The sequence below is a fragment of the Camponotus floridanus genome, unplaced genomic scaffold (genome assembly GCF_003227725.1).
Source record: "Camponotus floridanus strain SB8 unplaced genomic scaffold, Cflo_v7.5 scaffold17, whole genome shotgun sequence".
Lineage (NCBI taxonomy): Eukaryota > Metazoa > Arthropoda > Insecta > Hymenoptera > Formicidae > Camponotus > Camponotus floridanus.
Window position 1 is genome coordinate 2,040,346 of NW_020229292.1, and position 15,603 is coordinate 2,055,948.

Sequence of the window (15,603 nt, forward strand, 5' to 3'; positions counted from 1 at the left end):
ATAAATTTTCGAAGAAAATTTTAAATAAATAAATTTTCGGAGAAAATTTTATTCAATTACAAAAAATTGTCCCATTAAATTATCCATATATCCTGCAATTTTTCACAGTCATTCTTAGATAAAAAAATCATCGAACATCTTTGACAAATATTTGCCATACCTTCTCATTATGAGAATCAAGTCATTCATCTGTGATGCGACTCGGATTTGCGAGATAGGGCGGCAGAAAACCTACGGCCGGTCCCATCGCCGATGCAGATGCACGCTCGATCCGCATTCTCGAACCCTGGCGCCATGTCACGCTACGTGCATTTGGCATCCCGTGGCTCTCTCAGGTAGCATCTGGTCGATACGGATACCCCGGTACTCGAGTACATGTCCGCTCCGCCGTTTCTTCCCCTTCGTGATCTCCGGCGACGACGACGAGCCTTCTTCTGCGGCGCATCTCCCTCGGATATCTCGCGCAAGAAGAACGTCCTTACCGCGCAATTATTTTCGCATGATTCCGATCGTCGCTCAGATTAAGACCGCTCTTTCGATACCGGATGCCGATCGCGGCGAAAGGCGGCCGCCGCTCGTTTGCGAACTGTTTGCGAGGATGCGAGTCGAGATTTAAGCTTTGAGCAAAACCAAATTCCGGGGGGATGAACGTGCGACTATGCCCCCTGTTATTTCTTTGCGAGTAAGCGACTTGCGCAAAGCTATCTAATAAAGGTATCCTTAAAGTAATCCTTCTCTTAAGGATGTATTGGAGATATATTACAATCAATGAGATCGCCGTAAATTTTTAATTTAACATTCTTAATAACATTCTAAATCGTCATGAATTATTTCAAATTTTTTTACCTGCTCCTTTAAAAGTTATTAATTTTTGAATTTTGCGATTTTAACATAGGATCTTATGTAAACGTTCAAGGGACAGATAATAAATTATTCACAAACTATAAAAAAACAATGATAAAAATTTCATTTTGTAATATTATATTCTTCATACATGTAAAAATGTTCCCACAAAGTTTTAAAACGATTTACTTGCTCGTCTTGAAATTATTATTAAAAAATAACTATGATTATCGGTTTAACAATATTGATGATAAAACGTGGCAACATTTTTTTGGAAATTAAGACCTATTTATATTAAAGAATACTTTGAAGTATGATTTCGTGACTTTTAAAAAATTTTTGATCAATTAGAATTCGTATTCTGCCCAACTTTAATACTTTGGATTAACTTTTGAGACATACGGTCCGTCCAATACATCCTTAAATGCTTGGCCGCTCGATTACTCTGTATTTTATAGTGTCTGGTCCTGCTGATTAGTAGTCATTATATCATTACTGAATTTTTGTAGCGAGAATTATGGTCTAATATTTCAAAATTTGTGTTATTTCTTTTTTTTCTTCCTCTCGTAGTATTTTATAATAAATATTATCTTAAATAAAAATTAAATATGTAAAATTAAATAAGTAGAAAAAAGCGAATTTTTTGGCTTCTGTGATTCGTCAAGAAAAAATTGTGAAAGAATATTTAAGACTGATATTCAATTCTCTTTAATAATATTCTTTTATAATATTCTCTTAATAATATTCTTTTTATAATATTTATTTCTAGTAAAGAAAATATAATAAAAATCATAAAGATTTTTCGTATAATAATACGTAATAAAATTCTATAATTACTTCTATAAAAAAAATTTATATTATAGTTATACATTAAAGATATAAATAAAAGATGCAAAATTTACGTAAGATATTTGACTTAAATTTGCGTTTCCTGTGCTTTAATTAGCTCGTATTAAGAAACTGCATAATAAAAGTGTAATATTATGTATCGATAAATATTAATTTTGTTTTTTTCAGTTGTACAAAATAGAAACTTTATGTTCTTTTAAAGGAAGAATCATATATTTTAAATCTATTTATGTAAAAACAACTCTCTTATGTGTGGAACTTATGTATAAATGATTTTCAATTAACATTAATTTTCGAAAATACACGAATCAATAGGCAATTTCGACAAGAGATATGGAAAATGGCTCCATTTACTATAACTTACGTATGAATTTTATAACACTATATCTCCGAATGTACTATCATAATTGCACAATGAAATCACGGCAATGCGTGTACAGTACATTATGGAGGTGGTTCGCCCACTAATATACGTTTCATAGATAAAACGCTATCTATAGATCGCGGGAATATACTATTTAGTGTGGGTGGTGCCTACAAACTATCGTAATCGGAAATGAATAACGCGGTTTTCTCTACCACATAAAAATCACGCATCCTCAATCTCAATATTTGGCTTCACTCTCTGGACCGTTATTCGAATTGCTCAATAATCGTGCCACGTTGAACGCCTACCTATGTATCTGGAAGAAACTGTCGTATACAACTTATTGATAAACAATTATCGTAAAGTCACACACCTCCAATGTGTTTCAATTTTAATTTTAGGAAATCAATTCATTCAACATAATAAATTGATAGTGTTTTTAAAAGCAGATATTAATGAATAATAATAATACTAGATTCACATTTTTGATTAGGCATGAACTAGTTGATGTGAACGAAAAAGAAATAATTGTATATTGCTGCCATTATTATCTATGATCATCTAAAAGATATTTATTATCTACCATTTTAAGAAATTAATCAAGAAAAAATGTATAAAAATCTAAATAATAATAATTTCTTTACACTTTGTTTATATTTGTGCTATATATAATTTATAAATATAATTTAATTTGCTGATAAAAATAAATATAATTAATTTGCTTATAAAAATAAATATAATTTGCAAATTATTATGCTTGCAGTTTGCATCGGTACCAATGGCCGTCTGTCCGTGCCGTCCAACAAACAGCATCACTACCGGAATCTTCGAGACCGGTACACCAACTGTACTTACGTCGATGGCAATCTGGAGATCACATGGCTCCAGAACAAATCATTCGACCTCAGCTTCCTCCAGTACATACGGGAGGTCACGGGTTACGTCCTCATCAGTCACGTGGACGTGCCCAAGATCGTCCTCCCGAGATTGCAAATCATCCGTGGTAGGACCCTCTTCAAGCTCAATATTCACGACCACGAGTTCGCTCTCTTCGTCACGATGTGTCAGATGCACAACCTGGAGATGCCGTCCCTTAGAGGTACGTCTTTAGTTTCTGATTCTCTCGTTCAAGCTAGTAAAGAGACAAACACGTCGCAGATATTTTTTTAATTATTTAAATAATTATTTAAATAAAGTAATATAAATTATTGATATTATTAACATTAATTATTAATATTATTATTTTAAATAATTATTTACAATAAATTACTTAAATAATTATTTCAATAAATTACTTAAATAATTATTTCGAAAATTAAACATTTGTAAAGATTGACAAATCATCTTTCGATATCGAAAGGCTCCGGATGAATAATATTTAAAGAAGAGATTTATGACGAGCTATGGTGTCTAACTCGCGATTGATTTCGCCATAGATATACTCAACGGGAGCGTGGGCATGTACAACAACTATAACCTCTGCCATATCAAGACGATCAATTGGGAGGAAATAATTACCGGTCCGGGAGGCCGGTACTTTTACGTGTACAATTTTACGTCGCCGGAACGCAATTGTCCGGAATGCGACGAGAGCTGCGAACAGGGTTGCTGGGGCGAGGGTCCGGAGAACTGTCAAAAGTACTCGAAGACGAACTGCTCGCCTCAGTGCTGGCAGGGCAGGTGTTTCGGTCCTAATCCACGCGAGTGTTGCCATCTTTTTTGCGCCGGTGGCTGCACCGGTCCCAAACAGAGCGACTGTCTTGCCTGTAAGAATTTCTTCGACGATGGCGTGTGCACCCAGGAATGCCCGCCCATGCAAAAGTAAGTAACATCACGATTCTTCTGTCTTTTTGCTACGAAACTGATGCAAAACTGATTGCGAAAGATGCTTTACACACAATAGAAAATTAAAATAACACTCTTCTAAGTAATAATTAACACGCAACAAGAGCCAAATGATTTACTCATGCAAATTATACGGTGTAAAATTAGTAAGAAAGTAAATCAGTATCTAAATATTAATTATGATATTAATTATAATATTAATTAATAATATTAGTTAATAATATTATAATATTAATATTAATTATAATATTAAACCTTTCAGATATAATCCAACGACGTATTCGTGGGAAGCTAATCCTGATGGAAAATACGCGTACGGGGCAACCTGCGTAAGACGATGTCCGGAACATCTCTTGAAGGACAACGGCGCGTGTGTGAGATCCTGTCCACCTAAGAAGAAGGCGATGAACGGCGAGTGTGTCCCCTGTGACGGTCCCTGTCCAAAAACCTGCAAGGGCGTCGAGAAAGTGCATTCTGGTAATATTGAGACTTTCAAGGATTGCACCATCATCGAAGGATCCATCACGATCCTGGATCAGAGCTTCGAGGGCTTCCAACACGTTTACGCAAATTACACGTTCGGCAGACGATACGAAAAGATGCATCCCGACAGATTGGAAGTCTTCAGAACCTTAAAAGAGATTACGGGGTATCTCAATATCCAGGGAGATCATAAGGATTTCAGGAACCTTTCGTACTTTCGCAATCTCGAGGTGATCGGAGGCAGGACGCTCACGGAATATTTTGCATCCTTGTACGTCGTCAAGACTTCTCTGGTGTCGTTCGGACTTAGTTCCTTGAAGAAGATTTATTCCGGCTCGATTGCCATTTTGGAGAACAAGAATTTATGTTACGCGCAGAGTATCAATTGGACCAGGATCAAGAAGTCATCCGAACACGAAAGTCTTTTATCGAACAATCGAAACGAGAGCGAATGCAGTAAGTACGCTAAAAAGATTTAGACACAAGTGTAAAAGAGAAAATCCCCTAAATATTGAGTATTAATATTTAACATTCGTTGTAATAAAAGTTTACTGCAGGTGTTTTTCATTTTTTCTTTTTTAAACTAGGATTAAAAATAAAATTAATATATAAAAATTAATATATAAAAATAAAATTAATATTTATATAATTATTATTGCATTAACATTTAAACATATATTTATTTTATATAAAAATATAGAGTATTGATTTTAAATTGCAGTTAAGGATGGCCTCGTGTGCGACGAGCAATGCTCGAACGAAGGATGCTGGGGACCTGGACAAGCGCAATGTCTGTCGTGCAAAAACTTAATCCTAGGAAATGATTGTCTTCAAGATTGCACTGCGCCAGGGTAAGCATCGAAATATAATTATACAGTGTAATTATAATTTTAAATTAAAATTTCCAATAACACGTACGATTTCTCTCCAATCAAAATTGCTTTCCTAGTTCATGGATTAAAGGTAAATCGAAGTCTTTTAGCGAAAATTTGAGTTATAATTCTCACTTTTTTATTTTTATTCACATTTTGTAAGCAAATTGTATATGTATCGCGCAGCACGTCTCATCTTAATCGCTTTAATTAATCGCACGTGTATTAAATCTTGAACAGAATGTGTGTGGCAAACATATACACAACAACATGTGAGCGTTAATTACATTCAAACAATTTTTTAGTCATCTCTCTTTATCTTATTTTTTATTTTTATTAAGTTTTCTACGCCTTATCTTTTTATTTTCGTTGCAAATTTATTTCTTTTAATTTTATACCTTATTTTTTCGATATCGTTTAACGGTTAATTATGATTATGTTGTCAGGATTTATCAAGCGGACGAAAAGACTTGTAAGATGTGTCACGAGGAGTGCGACGACTCCTGCACTGGTCCTAATGCCGACCAATGCATCAAGTGTAAACATGTGCGAGATGGACCGTTCTGTGTGCCCAAGTGTCCATCCTCAAAATACAACGACAATGGCCAGTGTAAACACTGTCACGAGAACTGCGTAGGCGGCTGCGAGGGACCGGAGAACAACATAGGCGCCAACGGATGTCATAGTTGCGAAAAGGCAATTATGAATGGGCACGTACCAGAGGGATGTTTGCAAAAGAAAGAGTCATGTCCTGATGGTAAGTCATACGACTTTTCATGATACCTTCAACATATCAATCCTTCAATTAATAGCCGCTAATTGATATTGTGAAAAAATTATCTCACGTTATTATTATTATTATTATTATTATCAATTTTATTAATTATTATTATTATTATTATTATTAATTATTATTATTAATATTATTTATTAATTATTAATATTTATTATTAAATATAATTAAATATTAATTAATTAATTATTATTATTAATATTATTAATTTATTATTATTATTAATTTTACAAATATAAATAGATGATAATTGATATTATGTTAATAAAATATTGAAAGCTAGTGACAGTAATAATAAATGAATTCTTACATTTCATGATAATGGGATAAAATCTATGCAAACGAATAAACAAGGTATGTTTTGTATCAAACTCGCAGGACATTATTACGAGTGGGTGAGTCCGCAGGAGCAAGGTGCTTTAAAACCTCTCGCCGGAAAGGCAGTCTGTCGCAAGTGCCACCCACGTTGCAGTAAGTGCACAGGATACGGCTTCCACGAGCAGGTCTGTCAACAGTGCACCAAGTACAAGAAGGGAGAGCAATGCGAGGACGAATGTCCTACCGATCATTTCGCGGATGCTGACACGCAGCTATGTATACCGTGCTTCGGGGAGTGTCGAGGGTGCACTGGACCAGGCCCTGATCAGTGCCAGAAATGTCGAAACTACAAAATTTACATGGTATGCAATGCAATATTAAGAATATAATTTTACAAATTTTAAGAATATTAAGAATATTATTATTTAAAATTATAAATTTATGAAAAAAATAAAATATAATAATATAAGAAATAAGCTAATAATAAGTAACAAGTATATCGGTGTTAAAGCCTATCAGTATACGATATATATTTTGTTTGAGGTTGAAGAGGAATTTTGACAATTTTAATGCTAATCACTTTGTATAATTCAATATTTTAGGATGGCAATCCCAGCGATAATTCGACATCCTTCAATTGCACGGAGGTTTGTCCATCGGAATATCCCCACAAGGTTTTCCCCCCAAAGAGCGATCCGTACTGCTCCGACGTGCCGATAGGCCTAAGCTTCCAATTAGATAATGAACTTCAGCCAACTATTCTGGCCGGAATTGTGGTCTTTACGGTGGTGATATTCGTCTGCTTTATTACGATAATTTACTACTGGCGGAGGACGAAGACCAAGGAAAATACGGTGAAGATGACGATGGCTTTGACGGGTTTGGACGACAACGAGCCGCTTCGACCGACAGGCGTGAAACCGAATTTGGCCAAGTTACGGATAATCAAGGAAGAGGAGATGAGGAAAGGCGGTATACTGGGTTACGGTGCTTTCGGCAATGTATATAAAGGTGTTTGGGTGCCCGAAGGAGAGAACGTGAAGATTCCAGTCGCTATAAAGGTTCTCCACGATGGTACAGGTGCGAACACGTCCAAAGAATTTCTCGACGAGGCTTACATCATGGCCAGCGTCGAGCATCCGAATCTGCTGCAGCTGCTTGCGGTATGCATGACGTCGCAGATGATGTTGGTGACTCAGTTGATGCCCCTGGGATGTTTGTTGGACTTTGTACGCAGGTACAAAGACAAAATCGGCTCGAAGCCACTGCTAAATTGGTGCACGCAGATCGCAAGAGGTATGGCTTACCTGGAGGAGAGGAGATTGGTTCATCGAGACTTAGCGGCGCGAAATGTCCTCGTACAGACTCCGAATTGCGTGAAGATCACCGACTTCGGTCTCGCCAAACTGTTGGATATCAACGAAGAGCAATACAAGGCCGCGGGTGGGAAGATGCCGATCAAGTGGTTGGCACTAGAATGCATTCAGCATCGAGTGTTCACTCATAAATCGGACGTGTGGGCTTTTGGAGTGACTATTTGGGAAGTTCTCACTTATGGCGGTAGACCGTACGAAAATGTCCCCGCTCGAAACGTGCCCGAATTATTGGAAAAGGGCGAAAGGCTGCCGCAGCCCGCGATTTGCACGATCGACGTGTACATGATTATGATAAAATGTTGGATGCTCGACGCCGAATCTAGACCCAGCTTCAAGGAATTAGCCGAAGACTTTGCAAAAATGTCTAGAGATCCCGGCCGATATCTTGCCATTAAAGGAGATAAATACATGAGATTGCCTCCTTATACATTACAGGTAATTGATATTACTTTATTTGCTAAAGACTTAAATAAAGGACAATTATCCATTATCGCAGAGCGATATTATCAATATCAGTTAAGAAAAAAATTGCTGATAAATTATAATCGAATTAATTGTATAATAATTATATTATAATCTTATCAGTAACACTTTAAATTTGTTATATCATTATCTATAGATTGGATCAAATAAAAAATGTATATTTTATACGTTAAAATATTAAAATAAAACAAAATTAAAATAAAATTAATACGGTAATAATATTAATTTCTAAGAATTATAAATGATAAAAATTATTAGAAGAAAACATATTATTAGAATGTAATGATCAAATTTAATTTTATAATAATTTTCCTATAGTAATTAAATATAATAGCAAGAGACAAAATTAAGAAAAAATTTTACAAAATACATAGTTTCGTGTTATCTTGAGCGGATAATGTAAATTTTCAGGATGAAAAAGAGATGATACGAAATCTCGCATCAGCAATGGATGGTCCAGAAGCTCTGGTGGATGCCGAAGAGTATCTGCAGCCCAAGTCGCGGGCTCCCCTTCCGCCTGTGATCTCCGCATCGAGTACTTCCGGCTCGCCGCCGCTCACATCGGTCAAATCATGTTGGCCAAACGGCAAGCCCCTCGCCGCTGATTCGCCGACGCCGCAAAATCAGCAAAACTGGGACAGGGAGCTTTTGAGGTACGGCGGAAATCACGGGAACGGAAATGCGTCGCATGAGGCCGGTAATTCCAGTCAGTACACGCATTACGCACATCCCAATGGCGGACACGTCGTGGGATCCGACAGCTCGAGTTCGAGATACTGTTCAGATCCTTTGAAGATGGTTGGTGTTAAAGGTAAGCAGAATAAAGTGTTTTCTTAAAAAAAAAAAAATGAATAGAATTTTGTTGTATAAAAATTATAATATTGTCTGATAATTGTTGGATCACATTGTACATGTTAATCAACGTTGAATTTATTTAATGATCAGAAATAAATGGATTAATTTCAGATTGCGACGTGACGGACGATTGTTTCGAGATTAAAGTGCAGTCCGCGCATCAACAGGCTCAAGTGGGAAATCTGAAGCTAGATTTACCGTTAGATGAAGATGATTATCTTATGCCGTCGCCGCAACTGCCAGCCAACAAAACACAGTACATAGATCTCATCGGAGAGTCTAAATCGCCAGGTGAATAGAAGCGAAATTTGCTATTATTTTTACATAAATTCAATCTATTTCTGTAATATTATATATATATATATATATATATATATATATATTTATATATATTCTTGAGAATGAGATATATAAATTTTACTTTAAAAAATTTTTTCATTTCATTTATTTCTATTTCTCTTGCAATTTTGTATATAATTATTAATTTATTTATTGTTTGTATACTTTATAATTACAATTCATTAGTTACAATCCATTATTTTACAGAGTATTAGGGCAATCTCTTCCCAAAAAAAGCTCTTGTAGCTTACCTCGAGAGCTTTTCAAAACACTATAATAAAGTTTATACGAGAGCTTTTCAAAACACTATAATAAAGTCTTTTTTTATCGAGTACTTTTCGAGTTATGAGTCTTGAAATAATCTCTTAATTTTACATAAACCATAAAATATCTAATAAATAAAATATTCATTTTTCGATTATCTTAATACTTTTATTACCTTATTTTAATACTTTTATTACCTTAATACTTTTATGTACAAAATAATGAGAGGAATCAATTGGTGTAAAGAAAACACATAATTGTTTCGAAGAAAAAATATGTAATTTGCAATTAACGTAAGCTACAAGAGCTCTTTTTTGGGAAGAGATTGTCCTGACACTTCGTATATATGACGCTATTCTTTCATTATATTAATTTATTTCTTCACAAAATGAATGAAAATAAAAATTACTTTTATTTTATCTCCAGAATCCGAACTGAAACTTAAGTTAAACAACATCCGGAAGTGTCCAGATTTCCTGATAATTCAAGGGAAAACATCGCTGGACAATCCGGAGTATCTAATGTCGCAAGACGAGGGCCCACTCACGCCGCAGATTCTGGGTATCCCTACATTGAACTTGGAGAAAGTCCTAACGAACGGCGCCTTTGGATCTCAAGTTAGGCAGAGGAGTTCTGAGGAGGAGTCGGATCACGAGTACTACAACGATTTTGACCGGCTGGAACGAGAATTACAACCGTTGAAGCCGTTTAGGAAAAACGAGACCACGGTGTGATTTTAGTGGTACTATCGAGAACACGAGAGAAGCTCATAACTCTATGGGACTAGAGGTTATTATATCGAAAACGCCTTTACTTCGGGAACAAGGTAAATCAAACGGCCTCGTGGAAAAGTAGCGAAAACGAAACTCATCATTGAAGTTACTAAATTCCCAAAAAGGATACATTGTACTTAGAGAGGACACTTCGCTCAAGTGCCGCGCTTGATTGTGATTAGATGTAAGCTAGAGACCTTTGTACGTATATTTTACGAGATATATAAATAGGACGAGGAAAAGAAGAGACTATACGAGGACGCACCGGAAATGAGGATCGCGCGATGGCGATGCTCGCGAACAAGTAGTGCAAAGATATTCTTAACGTGCCATTTGCCGTGGCTTGTAAATAAATAACTTTCCGTACTAGTTTCTCGAGGATGTAAGGTATATCCTAGGACTTAATTTCGCAGCGACAGCGTCCAAGTTCGTCTCTGCTTAATAGCTTCCTTTCCGACTGGTTTAAGGCCCAACACGTTGAAGCCTTTATTGAAAAAAAATATATATAATTTCTATACATGTTCGATAATTAAAATTAGATAATTAAAATTATAATTTCTATATATGTTTGTTAATTAAAATGTAGAAAATGGCATAAGAGAATGGCTTTTACGATTTTCATAGCCTTAAACCGGTCTTGTTTTCCTCACTACTATCTTACAGAGATATCTAGATCGTGAAAACCAATGTTCACGATAATGATATCAATCTTTTTTAACGAATGAAAATAGAGAACAGTACATTTTCGGCACGATTGAATTTTATAATTGAAAGATTGTGGCGCGACAAGTGCGAATGTCGAGGAAATAAAGGCTGTCCACAGCGTCCACAGCGAGCTTTTAAGAGATTCGTGGTCGTTGTTAAATTTTTAATGGTGCAAAAATTACTTTAAGAATTTTCTTTATATCGAGCGAGGTATCCCAAAAGATCGCTCAATGCATTTTTTCCTTTAGAAATTGTTACCACTTTTTAATTTTATTCATTTATATAAAGATAAATTCGTTAATAACATCTTATTTCGTTAAATAACACATTTCTTATATTTCTTTTCATATAAGAAAGATAAAAATTGGTATATATATATATACTATTTATTAGTATATATATTAATTAGTATATATTAGTATATATTAGTATATATTAGTATATATTAGTATATATTAGTATACTATTAACTAAAAATATTTTTATAATATTGAGAAAAAAAATGTAAATTAATTCTAAATTTTTATGACAAAATAATTCATATAGCATATAATTGAAATGGCAATAATAATTAAACTAAAATATTTTATCGATATTTTATTCTAATATTTTATTCGATGAGTTCTCGTTGGAAGGATTAATCAACATTTTTAAAAGTGTTTCGGCACAGCATTTATAAAACTTTCGCTCAAAATGACGAAGGTTAAGCGGCTTCGCAACAAACGCCAGCTTGCAATAGTGTCTTTAATTAATTAAATCGATTTATATACGATTTCTTATTTTAATATACTTCATTGTATGAAGAAATATAATAAGAAAAAATCTTGAAAGAAAAAATTTAATTATCCATCGCTCAAATTGTCAGATATTAATGCAACCGGGCCGAAGCATTTGTGCGACATGCCGCTAATTGTGATACGAATATTTTATTTTTGCCAGAGACAAAATATTTCAAATACGACAATTGTAGCACTTTTCTTCCTTCCTTTCACAAGCAGTAAGCTACGACAGCGAAGCCTGCATTGTCCCATTTTACTGCCGAGGATAAATTCGCTCTCGATTCATATCTATCACAACGAGAGCAAACATGATTTTACTTAATTACGGAGGAGCAAAGAGACTCAAGCAGCGTTTTTCCCTTCTCTTATGCCATCGTCTTTGTTTATGCGGTCAATAAAATTGCTCCCCGGCCGGGAATTATTTCGATTTTTATATATGAAACGCGATTTGTATATAGTTTAGCGAGTAACGAAGCGAACTGAAGTCTCCACGAACGAACTAAAAAAAGGAGAGTTATTTTTACGCAATAAGTAATACATCGCCAGAAAATACGGTACGTAGCCGTATCGAATAATAGTACGATAGGACGTGCCATGTTGTACAGGAAAAAAAAAAAGAGAAAAGTACATGAGAGAACAAATTTTATGAGCGCGAAACGAATCTTCGCTATATCTATTTAATAAATTTCGCAGGAACTCTGTCCTATATCGAGTATTTGCTAGAGATGAGCATGGGCGTGCACGCGAGATTGACGCTTTTTTCCAATGTGTATATATATATAATGTCAATATTTTAAAATTGATAAAATTATCGTAAAATGATTTGAAAAGCAAGTAATGACGATATCGGATCATCGGATCACATATGTAATTTTTATTTTTATATTTTCTTTAATCGCACTACATTTTTTAACAGCTCCAACTTTCGAATATATTTTCATATTCTTTTCATTATAAAACAATCAAAGTTATTATGAAATGTATACTCGGCAACCAAAATGCCTTAACACCTGAATTTGCCCGTGTTAAGGCATATTCGGACGACGTACTTCCACCCTATTATAATTGCGCATCATGACTATTTAATATCTGGCAACGATGTTTCAAAGCGATTTTACGCAAAATTCAAACTAATGTGTGACATATCTGAAAAAGTGGTTATATGTCAAATATGTCAAAATGTATATGATTAGAAAATAAGTAATGCACATTAATTATATAAAATATTAAAATAAAATACATTAAATATATAAAAAATATAGCGTGATATGAATTACACATATTAATGCCAGTTTTTTATTGTGTGTCGCAGATTTGAGGATGAGCGACTGCTGTTCAAATATAAAAACTTAATATATGTAATTCATATCACACTTTATATTTTTTATATATTTAATATATTTTATTTTAATATTTTATATAATTAATGTGCATTACTTATTTTCTAATCATATACATTTTGACATATTTGACATATGTCAAACCACTTTTTCAGATATGTCACACATTAGTTTGAATTTTGCGTAAAATCACTTTGAAACATCGTTGCTAGATACTAAATAGTCATGACGCGCAATTATAATAGAGTGGAAGTACGTCGTCCGAATATGCCTTGACACGGGCAAATTCAGGTGTTAATGCATTTTGGTTGCCGAGTGTACAATCAAAATTATTATGAAGTGTTATTATGAATTGTTCATCCACCTTCAAATTTATTAATGTTGCATAATATTGATATTATTTTATGATGTCAATATCTTTTATATAATATTATACATAATATTATTATATGTTATTGTATATATTATAATATAATTACAATATATACTATAATTATACAGGGTATCCCACCTAGAAATGGCCACCCCTTTTTATTTTTTAAACTAAAAGAGATAGACCATAACAAATATATGTATATGAAATTAAAAAATCTCTTATTTGAAATTAAAAAATCTCTTATTTGAAATTAGAAAATCTCGTATAATATGTAAAATATTTACATTAAATCATACATCATTATATTCGTTTCAAACAGCGCTATAACTTTTATTCTATCAAAATATCTACATTATTATTAAAAAATTATACATATCTCTCCGTTCTTTAATACAGATAAATTTTGTAATCAACCACTATACTCACAATAAAGTTCAATTAAAGCCATTTAATTTCATATATATTTGTTATGGTCTATCTTTTTTAGTTTAAAAGGGGGTGGCCACTTCTAGGTAGGACATCCTGTATATATATTATGTATAGTATAGTATTAAAACGATTAATGTGGTTTTTAAATGAAAGAAAGACAAAGAAAAAATAAATATGTAAATTTTATGCATATTTAATTTTTTTTTTATTTTATATTTTCTTTTTAATATACGGAATGAGACATTGACAATTTTCTTCTCTGACAAGCAAAAAGTATTTGCACATCTCTCTTGATAACCTTATCGCAATCATGTTCTGATTTGATAATCGAAATAAAATTGAAAGTAATTACGAAAACTCGAACGAACTCGATTTTTATCGCGAGAAATTAATTAAAAATACATTTCCAATCTCGCCACACACTCTGCAGTTATGCATCTTATCTGTATAACGATGTAAGCCAATACGTATCGTGTACATTGTGTTAAGTATTACTAATTATTATTATTATAACAGATTCTTTTTGTAATATATCATTTACTGCGACGCGTTATTCGCCGCACGAGAAAAAGATACGTGATTTCTGTAAAGCAAATCCAAGAGAAACGTCTTTTTTTTTTCTTTCCCTCGCACATTTGGTCTTGTAAATGTAAATCGGACTGCGCATATTAATTTTAATTAGGAATTGTACATTGTAATCTAACGTTACGTAACTGCGAGGAATTGTATTTGCCATTCGGTTGTGGAAATAGAACCTATAGATCTTTATTGTATCATTATATATCGTAAAAATTTATTGTAATAAAAAACAATCATTCTTATCACTTGTTATATTTTTCTTAAACCTAAATAATTGTGTAAAACTTACTAAAATATTTTTCAACAATATATTTTTACAGATGCACATTATACTACATGATATTTCAATGCATGTTTGCATAAAAAAATTTATGTATAAAGAAGGAAAATTATATCTATTGAATAGTTTCCTTATTTAATAGATTCTCAGAATCTCATTTACATCTGCCTGTGTTATTTTTACAAAATATGATGCACATGTATCAAATAATTATTTTATTTAATATCGATTAGAAAATTAGTTTCTTGCTTTATCAAATGTTATATTAATCTATTCATCACTTATTTGTTTTTTCTCACATTTCCGCATAAAACAAATGTCAAATATATAAAAAGATATTTAAAGAAAAATAAAAGTTTAAAGAAATAAAAAATGATAAAACTTAATTATTTACAAATAAATGAAAGTAACCAAAGTAATCAGAATGAAAATTTATAATTATACATAAGTTAAACATTTATAATTATACATAAATAATTTGTTTTAAAATTTTAAATGTGTTTTCCTTAAAATGAGATTTTTCAATCGCGTTGATAATAAATAAAAAAAAATTATGCATCCAATTAATAAGTTGCATTTTGTACAAAAATCATGATTAAATCATGAGGAATATTGGTGAAAAGATTAATTACATCAAGTGAAATGACATCAATAT

The 15,603-nt window shown here is 33.1% G+C and overlaps 1 protein-coding gene across 3 annotated transcripts in view; it reads left to right on the top strand.

The window, feature by feature from the left end:
- LOC105257833 (epidermal growth factor receptor) overlaps window positions 1–11,478 on the top strand; it is a 157,584-nt gene extending 146,106 nt beyond the window's left edge. For 2 of the 3 annotated variants that reach the window (XM_025407249.1, XM_025407248.1), the window contains 10 exons: window positions 2,823–3,158; window positions 3,496–3,880; window positions 4,167–4,843; window positions 5,109–5,238; window positions 5,706–6,016; window positions 6,431–6,732; window positions 6,973–8,181; window positions 8,641–9,040; window positions 9,196–9,375; window positions 10,114–10,421. In XM_025407249.1, the coding sequence (XP_025263034.1) occupies window positions 2,823–3,158; window positions 3,496–3,880; window positions 4,167–4,843; window positions 5,109–5,238; window positions 5,706–6,016; window positions 6,431–6,732; window positions 6,973–8,181; window positions 8,641–9,040; window positions 9,196–9,375; window positions 10,114–10,421 (4,238 nt within the window). Of the gene's footprint in view, window positions 1–2,822; window positions 3,159–3,495; window positions 3,881–4,166; window positions 4,844–5,108; window positions 5,239–5,705; window positions 6,017–6,430; window positions 6,733–6,972; window positions 8,182–8,640; window positions 9,041–9,195; window positions 9,376–10,113 lie in introns of all 3 variants that reach the window. The other variant, XM_011268715.3, reaches the window with a different exon arrangement.
- The last annotated feature ends 4,125 nt before the right edge of the window (window positions 11,479–15,603 follow it).